This window comes from Mobula hypostoma, chromosome 5 (genome assembly GCF_963921235.1).
Source record: "Mobula hypostoma chromosome 5, sMobHyp1.1, whole genome shotgun sequence".
NCBI classification, from domain to species: domain Eukaryota; kingdom Metazoa; phylum Chordata; class Chondrichthyes; order Myliobatiformes; family Myliobatidae; genus Mobula; species Mobula hypostoma.
Genome location: NC_086101.1, coordinates 119,254,578 through 119,271,219, shown reverse-complemented (window position 1 = coordinate 119,271,219; position 16,642 = coordinate 119,254,578). Strand labels below are relative to the sequence as shown.

Sequence of the window (16,642 nt, the reverse complement as noted above, 5' to 3'; positions counted from 1 at the left end):
ATTCGTCACGCTCAAATCATTCACGTCGCCCTCAGTCCCTGGAGAACCCACCTCTCTCCAACCATTCGTGTGAAATCACGAGGGGCTTAGATGGTCTTGTACCCCAGGGTTGGTGAATCAAGAACCAGAGGGCACAGGTTTAGAATGGGGGGGGGGTAGATTTAACAGGAACCTGAGGGAGCAGCTTCTTCACCCAGAAAGTGATCAGTTTGTGGAACGAGATGCCTGAGGGAAAGGTTGTGCCCAGTCATAGTAACATTGCAAAGACACCGAGGTAGGGGGTTCCCAACCTGTTTATTGCCATGGACTAATACCAGTCACCATGGGGTATGGGGATCCCGGTTTGGGAATCTCTGGTTCACAGAGATCATTCTGTGTCGTGTCGTATGATGAGAGCGATCGTGGTCTTTCTGTGACCATGATTGTTCTTGGAAAGTTTTTCTACACAAGTGGTTTGGCATTGCCTTCTTCTGGGCAGTGTCTTTACAAGATGGGTGACCCCAGCCATTATCAATACTCTTCAGAGATTGTCTGCCTGGCGTCAGTGGTTGCATAACCAGACTCGTGATCTGCACCGGCTGCTCGTACGACCATCCACCACCTGCCCCCATAGTTTCACATGATCCTGATCGGTGGAGGGGGGGCTAAGCAGGTGCTACACCTTGCCCAAGGGTGACCTGCAGGCTGGCAGAGGGAAGGAGTGGTAGAAATGCATCTCCACCCTGTGAAAGGTTTCCCAACCATTTTTTTATGCCACGGAGCCTAACAGCTAACTGAGGGGTCTGTGGACCGCAGGTAGGGGAACCCCTGCGCATGGAGACCGAACGCGTGCGTGTACGTGGGCATCTTGGCTGGCATGGGTGGGTTGTCCCTGTTACTCGGAGAGGCTGTGCCTGCTCCCTTGCAGTGTAATCTTGTCCATCGCTTGCCCTGCCATCTCATTGCAGAAGATGATTTAACGGTCTCTCTCCTTCTCCCGCAGAGCCTCCAGCATTCAGAGGTCAAAGGCCGGGCTCCGAGCAGCCGACAGGAGCGGGAGGCAACGCCTCGCCAGGGTGGGGGCAAGGCCGCCGAGAAACCCGAGGCTGAAGCTCAATCGTGTATCCCCCCCAACTCTGTGCGTTCCTCACCCAGCCAAGCCAGGGAGGAAGGAGAAGGGGAGCCAGGCCGCCCCCAACCCCAGCCCCGTGCCCAACCGACCCCTGCCCTGCGGCCGAGTGGGACGCCACCCACCACCCCAGAGCAGCCAGACAGGAGCCCGCCTGCAGCCAAGGATCAACGGGTCCAGAAGAGCGGAGGGGCCTTGGCTCAGCCCGTCCGCGACGCTCCTTCCCCGGCCTTGCCTCGGGAGCCCTGCCGGGCCGCACAGCCCCGGATGCCGCCCCTCTCCGGCCCTCACCGCACTTGCACCGACCAGGAGGCCAGAGGTAAGCCGGCCCCAAGGCTGATGCTCCACCAGGCAGCCGGGGCTCCGGCCTCAGTTGGTAGGCCGAGCCGGCCAACCGATGAGGCCCTGAGCCTCCCCGAGGGCCCTAAGCTGGCGTGTGCGGTTGGCGGTGCTGAAGGCCGCTGGCTGCCCAGGCCTCCGCCTCTCACCTGCGGCCTCCCGGCCCGCACAGTGGCAGCAGCAGCTCTGCCACAGCCGCGGCCTTCCCCCCCTGCTATCCCCACCCACCCTACGCCCTGCACCCCAAAGCAGGAGGCCTTACCAGCTCTCGAAGCCCAGCCGCCCAGTGTGGCGGCAGAAACCGAGGCTGAGGCATTGGGCTGCCACCGGGCCGAGCGTTCACCTGAGCCCGAGGAAGAGAAGAGGCTCCCCTGTAAGGCATCTCCGGCCTCCTCCTCGCCCAACGACCGGTCCCCAGCCAGCCTGCCCGACAGTGAGGTGTGGATCAAGGCCGTCTTCGCCGACGAGGCCCGACATCATCGGCGGCGTCACCACCACCACCATCACCGGCACCGACATCGGCCTTCTCCCCCTCACCCATCTCACGCGCAGGCCGCCGAGCCCCGTCCCGAGCCCGACACTGCCCACGCCTCCCCCAAAGCAGCAGAGTCACCGGCCAAGCGGCCCGCCCCCGAGCCCAGCCCTGCCCACGCCCCGCCCCAGGCGGCCGAGCCGCCCACCAAACAGCCGGCTCCCGAACCCGCGTCCCCGCTGGCCTCGCCCAGCCCCGTCCGCGCCTGCGAGAACGTGGCGGGCGCTCAGCGCCCCTCCTCCAGGGCAAAGGCCGCCGGGTCGCCGTCCCCTCCGGTCGCCGGCGGGCAGGACAGGCACCGCGGCAAGCACTCGGCCCGGGACCGTGGGCGCCGCAGCAGCAAGTCGGGGAAGGGGAAGCAGCGGCGGATCCTGGGCAACATTGATCTACAGAGCAAAGAAATCCAGGCCCGGGAGAAGGGCAAGGCCGAGGGCGCCAAACCCTCCAGGCCCTCGGCGCCGACCCTGGAGGAGCCGGAGAGGGCGGAAGGCAAGCGGGCTGAGCCGGCGGCCCCGGCCAGCAGGGAGTCAGATGCTGGCAGCCGAACCTCCCTTGGGCCTTCGGACATCCTGCGCGTCAAATCCTTCCCCGAGGGCACCACCAAGGAGCTGAAGATCAAGCTGGTGAAGGTGGAGAGCGGCGACCGGGAGACCTTCATTGCCTCGGAGGTGGAAGACAGGCGGCCCCGGCTGTCAGAGCTCACCATCGAAAGTCCCGGGGCCGATATCATCACCGCCTGCAAGTAAGTACAAGGGGAAGGAGGCCTCCCCCCAACCCTCTGAACCCCCTCCCCCCTGTGAACCCCCCTCCCCTGTGAACCCCTCTTCCTCTAAACCCCCTCCCCCGTGAACCCCCATGAACCCCTCTTCCCCCCTGAGCCCGTCTTCCCCATGAACCCCTCTTCCCGTGAACCGCTCCCCCTGAACACCCCTCCCTCCCAAAACCCCCTTTCTCCATCCCTCTGAGCGCCCCTACCTCCCTCCCTCCCTCCGAACACTTGTTCCCAAACCCACCCACCCTCTAAAACGGGTGTTTAGCACTCCTGGTGGGCTGAGACAACAGCTTCATGATCGGTACTTGTAGAGATGTGCATGCTAACTGGACTGATAGACTTAAACACCGTCAGTGTGAGAGAGCTCGATTAATGTCAGTCCAGGTGTACCTACGTGAGACGTACAATCAGACAGGCTGCTGGGAGATGAGGGTCACTGAGGGACGGAGTGAGGGAGCTGGATTAACGTCAGTGGGGATACAGTCAGTGACACAGGGTGCTGGGGGAGAGGAGTCACTGAAGGACAGTGTGAGGGAGCTGGATTAACACCCAGTTAGGCTGCTCAATTTGGGATGGATCAGTTTCGGCTGCCGTTGACCTGCGAGCCTCACCCCTTTGCTCTGTTGTAGGTCCACCAAGCTGAAGGGCAAATTCACGGAGTCCTACGTGCTGCCCGCCAACTCGGTGAAGCCAGGCTGCCTGACAGAGCAACAGGCACAACGAGAGAAGCTCAACCCTCCGACGCCCAGTATCTACGTAAGTACGCTGGCCTGCCTCAGCCACAGCCCCCCTCCACCTGTCCCTCATGACTAGCCCCCCGTTCCCCATTTCCCACCCTCTCCCATCCTGCTCCCTGCGACAAGTGGGATGCTAGAGCCAGCGCAATTAGCTGAGAGGGTCAGCATGGCAGTGATCGGCTGAAGGGCCTGTTTACTTTCCATACGGCCCTGTCACTCCTCAGTGCTGTGTGCTATCTGGTCCGTCTGCATCAGGTCCTTGCTATCTACCCGTGGAATCGCTGTTGAAGAAATCCTAGAGATACACAACATAGAAACAGGCCCTTCTGCCCGCAGCATCTCTGCCGACCATGTCGTCAACCTGAGCTCGTCCCAAATGTGTCTGTTTGTCCAACATCCCTCTAAACCGGGGTCCCAAAACTTTTATATGCCATAAACCTCTAACATTAACAGCGGGGGGGGGGGGGGGGAAGTCTGCGACCAAGGTTGGGAACCCCTGGTCTAAACCTTTCCTGCCTACGTACTTGTCCAAACAACTTTTTAAACTTACAACGTGCTCCGGTAACTCATTGTAAACTGTCCCGCGATTAGGCCAGGGTTAAATAGTTGGTTTGCTGAGTGGAGCGGCTGTTGGTCTGGAATGGCGTGTTCTGCGCACTGTCTCTAAATAAATAAAGAAATGTCCACTCTGTCTATGCCTCGTATCATCTTGCACGTACCTATCATCACCTGTCCTCCTCCTCCCCTCCATAGAGAAAAGCCCAAGCTCATTCTACCATTCCCCATAAGACACGTCGAGACATTTGGGTCAGTTTTTTTGCAAAGCCACCCAATGCATCTCAAACCATCAAAGCCGCTGATGAAATTTTGGGGGAAGGTGTGGGGATGGGTGGAAGACTGGCGTTGAGCTGCAAAGGATGGGTCGATGGCAGTCTCGCCGTCTTTCATTGATTTTCAGACCCTGGATGGGACACGGAGTTGTATCTGAGTTAATGTTGCTTTAATTGCTCTCTTCCCTCCTTCCTCCACCCCCTCTCCCTCTGCCCACCTCTCCCTCCCCCTCCCTACCCCCTCCACCCCCTCTCCCCCTGCCCCTCCCCTCTCTCTACCTCCCCTGCCCCCATTCCTCCTGTCTTTACCCCCCTGCAGTTGGAAAGTAAGCGGGATGCCTTTTCGCCTGTGTTACAGCAGTTCTGTACGGACCCAAAGACACCGATCACCGTGATCCGGGGGCTGGCTGGATCCCTGCGGCTGAGTGAGTGCCTACCCATTCAAAACCTCGAGGAGAATACCGCCGCACGCCCCGCCCCACCACTCCCTCCCCCCACCTTGCGCTGAGGAGGGTCATCCGGGACATCACAATGACCTGTTTCTGCTCTCCAGGGGTTGCTCCCCCCCCCCACCCCACCCACATTGGAAGGGCAAAAGGGACCTTTTGGGATCCCGGATCAGAGTTTACCCCTTGTCCAACGTAACTCTGCGAAAGTCGCTCAGACATTATCCTTGTGGGATCTTGCTGTGCACAGGCTGGCCGCTCTGCTTCCTGCTTTATGCCCAGGGTATCTGCATCGCTCTTGTTGATTGAACAGCACCTCCAGGTGTTACTGCGCGATGACCTCTGGCTTAGGGAAGGGAAAAATTGTCCAGGGGTCCTTCAGGATTGTGGGTGCAAAGCTCCAGAAGTCTATGAGAAGCCTCGACAAGGAGGATCGGTGAATCTATTACCAGTGGGGGGAGCCAATGGGAAGCTTCGACAAGGAGGGTGAATCCATTACCAGTGGGGGGAGCCAATGGGAAGCCTGGACATGAAGGGTTAGTGAATCCATTACCAGTGGGGGGAGCCAATGGGAAGCCTTGACAAGGAGGGTTTGGTGAATCTGTTATCGGGGGACATAATCACAGGTCCCAGCAGACTGCAGAGTCTGGAATCTGTAGCAACACACAATCTGCTGGACAAACTCAGTGGGTCAAGTCAAATAGCATTGTTGGAGAGTGACGGCATCCATTTTGTCTCCATAACTGCTGCCTGTCCCACTAAAGTTTAAGACAGTCGGTGAACGCCTTCTCTCTGAAAGTACAAGATAAATTTATTATCAAAGTACATAGATGTCACCATATACCGCTCTGAGATTCTTGTGGGCATACTCAATAGAGAAATACCATTGAATCAATTGAAGTACCACACACAGCAAAGATAGACAAACATCCAGTGTGTAGAAGGCAACAAACTGAAACTACAAAAAGATGAAACAACAATAACAGTAATAATAAATAAATAAATAAGCAAAAGTATGGAGAACTTGAGATGAAGAGTCCTTGAAAGTGAGTCCTTAGTTTGTGGAAACAGTGCAATGTTGGGGCAAGTGAAGTTGATTGAAGTTAACCTCTCTGGTTCAAGAGCCTGATGGTTGAGGGGTAATAACTATTGCTGCTGAATCTGGTGGTGTGGGTCCTGAGGCTCCTGTACCTTCTTCCTGATGGCAGCAGCGAGAAGAGAGCATGTCCTGGGTGGTGAGGAAGTAATCCTCATGTTATACTCACTGGAACAGAATCAGATTTAATGTCACTGACGTTTGACATGAGATTTGTTGCTTTGTGGCAGCAGTACAGTGCAACAACAGAAAAGTGTACAAATTACAAAAATAAGTCGTGCAAAAAGTGCAAAACAGTGGGGTAGTGTTCATGGGTTCAGTGTCCGCTCAGAGATCCAGGGGCAGAGGGGAAGAAGCTGTCCCTAAATCACTGAGTGTGGGTCTTCAGGCTCCTGTACCTCCTCCCTGATGGTGGAAACAGAAAGAAGGCATTTCTTGGATGGGAGGGTCTATACTGATGGATGGCACCTTCTTGAGGCACTGGTTCCTGAGGATGTCCTCGTTGGTGAGGAGGGCTGTGCCCCTGATGGAGATGGTTGAGTCTAAAGCCCTCTGTGATCTGTGCAATGGAGACTCCATTCAAGTTGCCATGCAACCAGTCGGAATGCTCTCCACTGTACATACGCTATGCAGACATTTCAGGGATCTTTACAATCCATGGGGTTGTGTAAGGAAGAACATCAGATCAATCTCAGTCTGATTGGTCGGAGCAGGACCCAGGGGTAGATGGAGGAGGGGAGAGTGGGAATAGTGACAGAGGCTGGGAGGTGATGGATGGATCCAGGTGAGGAGGGGTGATGGACAGATGGAGGAGGGGAGAGTGGGAATAGTGACAGAGACTGGGAGGTGATGGGTGGATCCAGGTGAGGAGGGGTGATGGACAGATGGAGGAGGGGAGAGTGGGAATAGTGACAGAGACTGGGAGGTGATGGGTGGATCCAGGTGAGGAGGGGTGATGGACAGATGGAGGAGGGGAGAGTGGGAATAGTGACAGAGACTGGGAGGTGAAGGGTGGATCCAGGTGAGGAGGGGTGATGGACAGATGGAGGAGGGGAGAGTGGGAATAGTGACCGAGGCTGGGAGGTGATGGGTGGATCCAGGTGAGGAGGGGAGATGGAGGAGGGGAGAGTGGGAATAGTGACAGCGACTGGAGGGTGATGGGTGGATCCAGGTGAGGAGAGGTAGTGGGGAGATGGAGGAGGGGAGAGTGGGAATAGTGACCGAGGCTGGGAGGTGATGGGTGGATCCAGGTGAGGAGAGGTGATGGACAGATGGAGGAGGGGAGAGTGGGAATAGTGACCGAGGCTGGGAGGTGATGGGTGGATCCAGGTGAGGAGGGGAGATGGAGGAGGGGAGAGTGGGATTAGTGACAGAGGCTGGGAGGTGATGGGTGGATCCAGGTGAGGAGAGGAGATGGACAGATGGAGGAGGGGAGAGTGGGAATAGTGACAGAGGCTGGGAGGTGATGGGTGGATCCAGGTGAGGAGGGGAGATGGGCGGATGGAGGAGAGAGTGGGAATAGTGACAGGGACTGGGAGGTGAAGGGTGGATCCAGGTGAGGAGGGGAAATGAGCAGATGGAGGAGGGGAGAGTGGGAATAGTGACGGAGGCTGGGAGGTGATGAGTGAAGATGATAAAGGGCTGCAGATGCACACTGAGTTCCTCCAGCATTTTGTGCGTTTCACTACCTGCCATCTCCTGTGTCTCCTGAGGCTGATGGAGCGCCCATAGACAGGGGTTGGGGATGGGGTGACATGGATAAGAGGAAGGAGTCCTAGCAAACGATGCCAAGACCCGGTGGTGTTTTTGTTGGGATGGTTGGCTGATGGCCTTTCAAACCCTTCTGCTCCTCCTGACCCTTTCTCTCTCCCCTTCCTGGAGCAGATCTGGGCCTCTTCTCGACCAAGACGCTGGTGGAGGCCAACGGCGAGCACGCGGTGGAAGTGCGGACCCAGCTGCAGCAGCCGTCGGACGAGAACTGGGACCCCTCGGGGGGCACCCAGACCTGGCCGTGCGAGAGCAGCCGCTCCCACACCACCATCGCCAAGTACGCCCAGTACCAAGCCTCCTCCTTCCAGGAATCTCTGCAGGTCAGCCAGGGGATGTGATCGCGATGGGCAGTGAGCTAGCCTGGAGGGGCTGGGTGACCTACTCTGGCCCCTCTTGAGTTCCTCTGGGGGGGCGTGGGGGGGGGGACTGCCAAACATTTGCTAGGAAGGTGATGGGGAACGGAGAGGGTTGAGATGACAGAGACTCTAGATGTAGAGAGGAACCACAGAAGGGAAACAGTCCCTTCAGCCCATCAACTCTGTACCGACAACAGCCACCCAGTCACACCGATCCCACTTCATTCCCCCCCCCCCACCACACGCTCCCATCAACTCCCCCCAGAATACACACCCGGGGGGGCAGTTCACAGTGGCTGGTTAACCCATCGACCTCACATGGGTGGAAAACAGAGCACCCAGTAGAAACACGTGATCGCAGGAGTACATGTGATTTCCACACATACACCTGGTCATGGGAGTACATGCAAACTCCACACACACGTATTTGCACACGTTTGTGTGCAGAGCAGCATACTCACATGAACGTGCACACAGGCATGTCTGTGTGCAGAGAAACACAGACTTGTGCACACACACCCTCATGCACATCACACAGACACACACTCACACGCTCTGAGACCGCTGTGATATAGAGATGTCCCTGTACAAATGTGTAGAGGTGAGGAGACACCCTCACTAGAGGGCCAGTAGGAAGACATGACCTGTCCCTCGAGGGATGCTGAGGGGTTGTGAGCAGAGTAACAGAAACTATGCAGGGGTGTCAGCTGGGAGAGAGGGAGTGGGGGAGACAGGGGAGAGTGTGTGGGTGGGGATGGGGAGGGGGGAGACGGGAGAGAGAGGGGATGGGGGGAGGGGCAGAGGGAGTGGGGGAGATGGGAGAGAGTGTGTGGGTGGGGATGGGGAGGGGGAGATGGGCAGAGGGAGGGGGGAGACGGGAGAGAGAGTGGATGGGGATGGGGAGGGGCAGAGGGAGTGGGGGAGATGGGAGAGAGTGTGTGGGTGGAGATGGGGAGGGGGAGATGGGCAGAGGGAGTGGGGGAGACAGGGGAGAGGGTGTGTGGGTGGGGATGGGGACCAAAGATGAATGGCGAGGCGTAGTACGTAGCTAGTGAAGTTGGGGGCGGGGAGCCGTCGGGTATTTTTGCTCCCAGCTTGGACTGACCCAGACCCCACCCCTCCCCCTCCCCCCATCCTTATCACTGGCAGGAGGACAAGGAAAGTGACGAGGATGAGCCGGAGCCCGAGGCGGAGAGGCCTGCCCCGACCACAAACAGGTACGGCCACACGCACACCCGGAGACCGACAGTGGGGAGTGGGTGATTGGACAAGGAAAGTGGGTAATTGGACTAGGGGAGTGGGTAACTGGGTGAGGGGAGTGGGTAACTGGGCGAGGTGGGTAATTGGACGAGGGGAGTGGGTAACTGGGCGAGGGGAGTGGGTAACTGGGCGATGGGAGTGGGTAACTGGGCGAGGTGGGTAATTGGACGAGGGGAGTGGGTAACTGGGCGAGGTGGGTAACTGGACGAGGGGAGTGGGTAACTGGGCGATGGGAGTGGGTAACTGGGCGAGGTGGGTAATTGGACGAGGGGAGTGGGTAACTGGGCGAGGTGGGTAACTGGACGAAGGGAGTGGGTAACTGGACGAGGGGAGTGGGTAACTGGACGAGGGGAGTGGGTAACTGGGCGATGGGAGTGGGTAACTGGGCGAGGTGGGTAATTGGACGAGGGGAGTGGGTAATTGGACGAGGGGAGTGGGTAACTGGGCGATGGGAATGGATAACTGGGCGAGGAGAGTGGGTAACTGGGCGACGGGAGTGGGTAACTGGGCGACGGGAGTGGGTAACTGGGCGAGGGGAGTGGGTAATTGGACGAGGGGAGTGGGTAACTGAGCGAGGTGGGTAATTGGACGAGGGGAGTGGGTAACTGGGCGAGGTGGGTAACTGGACGAGGGGAGTGGGTAACTGGGCGAGGGGAGTGGGTAACTGGGAGAGGAGAGTGGGTAACTGGGCGAGGAGAGTGGGTAACTGGGCGACGGGAGTGGGTAACTGGACGAGGGGAGTGGGTAATTGGACGAGGGGAGTGGGTAACTGGGCGAGGTGGGTAACTGGGCGAGGGGAGTGGGTAACTGGGCGAGGGGAGTGGGTAACTGGGCGAGGGGAATGGGTAACTGGATGACTTGTGGTCTGTGGGTGGGTGACAAGGGAAGGCAGTGACTGGGTTGGGGTGAAGAGGAATGTGATGGGGAGGAGATTATGGAGGGTGGAGGGGGTGAGGGAGGTGCGTTAGCGTGGCAGAGTGTATGAAATATGGGGAATTGAGAGACGGGAAGGGAATAGGAGGGCTGGCAGCGAGGTGGAGGGACGAGGAGACAAGGGGGCTGGTGTGGCCATTTCCCATTGTACTGACTCTGCTCTCCCCGCAGTGAGAGTGGACCGCAGGTGCCACTGAAAGTGATCAAGTTTGGCACCAACATCGACCTCTCCGACCCCAAGCTGTGAGTAACCTCGCTGTTGACTTAAACCGCACCGGGCGCGGGGGAGGTGGGAGGGTGCAACACCGGAGGCTGTCACATCAAGCTTCCCAAGTGACCCTGAGATTCCACCCCTCACCCACACCATTACAGTGGCCGATTAAACCACTGACCCTACACGTCATTGGGATTTGAGAGGGAACCTCACTCAGCTTCACACCGACGTCCTACCAAAGAAGCTCTCGGGTTGATCCCAGGAGGAGAGGAGTTTCCCATGTCCCCACTGGGAAGCATCCCTGTGTGGGAACAGATTCTGTTGAGATTGCACATTGTCACACAGGTGGGCGAAACGTGCTCCATCCTCACCCACATTCCTTCCAGCAACACGATGTTAGCTTTTCACACTGCAAAAAAATTCCCTCTCCCTCCCGACACTCCCAGGGTGAGACACAGAGTGAAGCTCCCTCTACACTGTCCCATCACACACTCCCAGGGTCAGACACAGAGTGAAGCTCCCTCTACACTGTCCCATCACACAGTCCCAGGGTCAGACACAGAGTGAAGCTCCCTCTACACTGTCCCATCACACACTCCCAGGGTCAGACACAGAGTGAAGCTCCTCTTATTACTACAGTGGGGGCTTGCCCTGAGCTGTGTGAAGTGCACCCCCTCACTCTCCCCCACCCTCTCTCTGCAGCTGGAAGCCACAATTACAGGAGCTGCTGAAGTTGCCGGCCTTCATGCGGGTCTCATCCAGCGGGAACATGCTGAGCCACGTCGGTCACACCATCTACGGGATGAACACAGTTCAGCTCTACATGAAGGTACCAGGCAGCCGGACTCCAGGTGGGCCTCACCCCCACATTTCCTTCCTTCCTTCCTCACTCCGCCAACTCCATCTCCACATCTGCCCCTGTTCCATCCCCCTCCCTCTTCCCATCTGACTCTCCTCTCCTCCATCTCCCCCTCCCTCTTCCCTCCGCTCTCCCCCTCCCTCTTCCCTCTGCTCTCCCCCTCCCTCTTCCCACGCTCTCCCCCTCCCTCTTCCCTCCACTCTCCCTCTTCCCTCCACTCTCCCCATCACTCTTCCCTCTTCCCTCCCCCTCCCTCTTCCCTCCCCCTCCCTCTTCCCTCGCTCTCCTCCTCCCCTCCGCTCTCCCCTCCCCTCCGCTCTCCCCTCCCTCTTCCCTCTGCTCTCCCCTCCCTCTTCCCTCCGCTCTCCCCCTCCCTCTTCCCTCCGCTCTCCCCCTCCCTCTTCCCTCCGCTCTCCCCCTCCCTCTTCCCTCCACTCTCACCCTCTTCCCTCCGTTCTCACCCTCTTCACTCTGCTCTCACCCTCTTCCCTCTGCTGTCACTCCTCTTCCCTCTGCTGTCACTCCTCTTCCCTCCGCTCTTGCCACTCACTCTTCCCTCCGCTCTTGCCACTCACTCTTCCCTCCACCCTCTCCTTGCCCCTCACTCTTCCCTCGTCTCTCTCCCCCTCCCTCCTCCCTGATCCCTCCCCACCCACTCACCAGGGGGTAATTTACAGTGCCAATTAAACCACCAACCCCTCATGTTATTTCACGTGAGAGGGAACCAGAGCACTGGGGGAAAACACGCAATCACAGGGGGAGCTTGCAAACTCCACACAAACAGACAGTGTGTCTGTCTGTCTCTGTCTCTGTCTCTATCTCTGTCTCTCTCTCTCTAGCTCGCTCTCTCGCTCTCTCACTCTCTCTCTCGCGCTCTCTCTCTTTCACACACTTCTATACTCTCTTACACTCTCTCTCTCGTGCTTTTGCTCTCTCTCTCAAACTCTCCCCCACGCACGCGCACACACACACACAGTGACCCTGCCCACTGCTCCAACTGTGAAGAAGCCGTGTCCCTCATCTACCGCTGTACGGTCAGTACGTGATGTCACAGTTAACCTTTGCACCACCACAGGGCACCAGGAGAACAACAACTTCTGCTCGGTCAACATCAACATTGGTCCCGGGGACTGTGAATGGTTCGCTGTGCCTGAGGCGTATTGGGAACAGATCAGTGACTTTTGTGACAGGTAAGGCCATCCCTTGTTTCACTGTGGTTTCCCAGAGATCACAGCTCCACTGTCCCACACCCAGAGATCACAGTTCCTCCATCCAACACCCGGAGATCACAGTTCCTCCATCCCACACACACCCAGAGATCACAGTTCCTCCATCCCACACACACCCAGAGATCACAGTTCCTCCATCTCACACCCAGAGATCACAGTTCCACCTTCCCACACCCAGAGATCACAGTTCCTCCATCCAACACCCAGAGATCACAGTTCCTCCATCCCACACACACCCAGAGATCACAGTTCCTCCATCCAACACCCAGAGATCACAGTTCCTCCATCCCACACCCAGAGATCACAGTTCCTCCATCCCACACACACCCAGAGATCACAGTTCCTCCATCTCACACCCAGAGATCACAGTTCCACCTTCCCACACCCAGAGATCACAGTTCCTCCATCCAACACCCAGAGATCACAGTTCCTCCATCCCACACCCAGAGATCACAGTTCCTCCATCCCACACACACCCAGAGATCACAGTTCCTCCATCTCACACCCAGAGATCACAGTTCCACCTTCCCACACCCAGAGATCACAGTTCCTCCATCCAACACCCAGAGATCACAGTTCCTCCATCCCACACACACCCAGAGATCACAGTTCCTCCATCTCACACCCAGAGATCACAGTTCCACCTTCCCACACCCAGAGATCACAGTTCCTCCATCCAACACCCAGAGATCACAGTTCCTCCATCCCACACACACCCAGAGATCACAGTTCCACCGTCCAACACCCAGAGATCACAGTTCCTCCATCCCACACACATCCAGAGATCACAGTTCCACCGTCCCACACCCAGAGATCACAGTTCCTCCATCCCACACACACCCAGAGATCACAGTTCCTCCATCCCACACACAGCCAGAGATCACAATTCCTCCATCCCACACACAGCCAGAGATCACAGCTCCACTGTCCCACACCCAGAGATCACAGTTCCACCGTCCCACACCCAGAGATCACAGTTCCTCCATCCCACACCCAGAGATCATAGTTCCTTCATCCCACACACACCCAGAGATCACAGTTCCTCCATCTCACACCCAGAAATCACAGTTCCTCCATCCCACACACAGCCAGAGATCACAGCTCCACCGTCCCACACCCAGAGATCACAGGACTCTATCCCACACCCAGAGATCACAGGACTCTATCCCACACCCAGAGATCACAGGACTCTATCCCACACCCAGAGATCACAGGACTCTATCCCACACCCAGAGATCACAGGACTCTATCCCACACCCAGAGATCACAGGACTCCGTCCCACACCCAGAGATCACAGTTCCACCTTCCCACACCCAGAGATCACAGTTCCTCCATCCAACACCCAGAGATCACAGTTCCTCCATCCCACACACACCCAGAGATCACAGTTCCACCGTCCAACACCCAGAGATCACAGTTCCACCGTCCAACACCCAGAGATCACAGTTCCTCCATCCCACACACATCCAGAGATCACAGTTCCACCGTCCCACACCCAGAGATCACAGTTCCTCCATCCCACACACACCCAGAGATCACAGTTCCTCCATCTCACACCCAGAGATCACAGTTCCTCCATCCCACACACAGCCAGAGATCACAGCTCCACCGTCCCACACCCAGAGATCACAGGACCCCGTCCCACACCCAGAGATCACAGTTCCACCGTCCCACACCCAGAGATCACAGTTCCTCCATCCCACACACACCCAGAGATCACAGTTCCTCCATCCCACACACAGCCAGAGATCACAGTTCCTCCATCCCACACACAGCCAGAGATCACAGCTCCACTGTCCCACACCCAGAGATCACAGTTCCTCCATCCCACACCCAGAGATCATAGTTCCTCCATCCCACACACACCCAGAGATCACAATTCCTCCATCTCACACCCAGAGATCACAGTTCCTCCATCCCACACACAGCCAGAGATCACAGCTCCACCGTCCCACACCCAGAGATCACAGGACTCTATCCCACACCCAGAGATCACAGGACTCTATCCCACACCCAGAGATCACAGGACTCTATCCCACACCCAGAGATCACAGGACTCTATCCCACACCCAGAGATCACAGGACTCTATCCCACACCCAGAGATCACAGGACTCCGTCCCACACCCAGAGATCACAGTTCCACCTTCCCACACCCAGAGATCACAGTTCCTCCATCCAACACCCAGAGATCACAGTTCCTCCATCCCACACACACCCAGAGATCACAGTTCCACCGTCCAACACCCAGAGATCACAGTTCCACCGTCCAACACCCAGAGATCACAGTTCCTCCATCCCACACACATCCAGAGATCACAGTTCCACCGTCCCACACCCAGAGATCACAGTTCCTCCATCCCACACACACCCAGAGATCACAGTTCCTCCATCTCACACCCAGAGATCACAGTTCCTCCATCCCACACACAGCCAGAGATCACAGCTCCACTGTCCCACACCCAGAGATCACAGTTCCACCGTCCCACATCCAGAGATCACAGTTCCACCGTCCCACACCCAGAGATCACAGTTCCTTCATCCAACACCCAGGGATCACAGTTCCACTCTCCCACACCCAGAGATCACAGTTCCACTGCCCCACACCCAGAGATCACAGTTCCTCCATCCAACACCCAGAGATCACAGTTCCTCCATCCCACACACACCCAGAGATCACAGTTCCACCGTCCAACACCCAGAGATCACAGTTCCACCGTCCAACACCCAGAGAGCACAGTTCCTCCATCCCACACCCAGAGATCACAGTTCCACTGTCCCACACCCAGAGATCACAGTTCCTCCATCCAACACCCAGAGATCACAGTTCCTCCATCCCACACACACCCAGAGATCACAGTTCCACCGTCCAACACCCAGAGATCACAGTTCCACCGTCCAACACCCAGAGAGCACAGTTCCTCCATCCAACACCCAGAGATCACAGGACTCCGTCCCACACACACCCAGAGGTCAGAGCTCTGCTTTCCTACACCCATGACAACAGCAGTTGTTTTGCAGTTCCTTTTGTGACGGTAACTGTCTCACACGTTGGTGTACCGTCAGTGAGTGTGTGCAACCTGATACTGTTTAAAATTCCATGGCAACATTAGTTCCATGGTAATTGGTGATTGCTTTGTAACTACGATACGACTACAACGCAACCATCGTTTGTCCACACTCTCCTTAGAGATTCTACGCTCTAATCCTGATGAACCTCTTCTGCATGCTTTCAAAAGCCTGCACGTGCCCCCTGTAAACGGGGCGACCACATAGTGGAATCTTACAAACACATTTATCAACTCAGCCTCAACTCAGCACGGGACCCTCGAGGGTTGGGGCCAAGCCCCAGTTGAATTTCGTGTTATATTTGCATTAACACTACTGAGGCAGGTCCTCCACTGGCCAATCGGATATGACCGCTCCCCAATTCCTCCTCCTCATCATCGACCAAACTTGACAGGGATATGTACACAGAGACAGGGACAATCAGGCACACACGTCGAGGCAGACACACACACAGCGCTGGAGGTCAGCCTGGAGCCTGGTCTCTGGGGCTGGGATCCAGAGCCTCTGCCCAGTACACCACCGAGCCACCACGAGAGCTGTAAAGGAAATGACGTGTCCCTTCTGTCTCTCCTGCAGGCACAACGTGGACTACCTGACAGGCTCATGGTGGCCAGTGCTGGAGGACCTGTATGCGGCCAAGATCCCGGTGTACCGATTCATCCAGCGGCCCGGCGACCTGGTGTGGATCAATGCCGGCACGGTGCACTGGGTCCAAGCCACGGGCTGGTGCAACAACATCGCCTGGAATGTGGGGCCCCTGACCGGTGAGCACGGCCTGCGGGGGACACGGGGGCTGCAGGGGGGTGGGGTTCCGTTCTCGCGCTGGCAAGCACCAGTGAGGTCAGCATCCTGGTCTGTGGAGGTGGGGCCATTGTCCAGCCCCTCCTGCCCCAGGCCTGGGCATCAGCCAATGCCACAGCCACCCATGAGCCCAAATTAAACCTCCCTCCTCTCACACCTGAGACTAGGAGACAGCTTTCAGCCCTGTTCCCTTACAGAATGTCATCTGCAGAGAGAGCTTCACTCTGTGTCTGATCCTGGGAGTGTGTGATGGGACAGTGTAGAGGGAGCTTCACTCTGTGTCTGACCCTGG

At 57.2% G+C, this 16,642-nt stretch overlaps 1 protein-coding gene across 6 annotated transcripts in view; it reads left to right on the top strand.

Annotated features, from left to right (window-relative positions):
- The window catches only part of LOC134346970 (lysine-specific demethylase 6B-like), a 235,795-nt gene that overhangs the window by 200,695 nt on the left and 18,458 nt on the right, over nucleotides 1-16,642 (top strand). For all 6 annotated transcript variants that reach the window (XM_063048889.1, XM_063048891.1, XM_063048892.1 and 3 more), the window contains 9 exons: nucleotides 983-2,721; nucleotides 3,381-3,507; nucleotides 4,638-4,743; nucleotides 7,745-7,950; nucleotides 9,136-9,203; nucleotides 10,351-10,422; nucleotides 11,096-11,244; nucleotides 12,328-12,442; nucleotides 16,126-16,313. In XM_063048889.1, coding sequence (XP_062904959.1) covers nucleotides 983-2,721; nucleotides 3,381-3,507; nucleotides 4,638-4,743; nucleotides 7,745-7,950; nucleotides 9,136-9,203; nucleotides 10,351-10,422; nucleotides 11,096-11,244; nucleotides 12,328-12,442; nucleotides 16,126-16,313 — 2,770 coding nt within the window. The remainder of the gene's footprint in view (nucleotides 1-982; nucleotides 2,722-3,380; nucleotides 3,508-4,637; nucleotides 4,744-7,744; nucleotides 7,951-9,135; nucleotides 9,204-10,350; nucleotides 10,423-11,095; nucleotides 11,245-12,327; nucleotides 12,443-16,125; nucleotides 16,314-16,642) is intronic.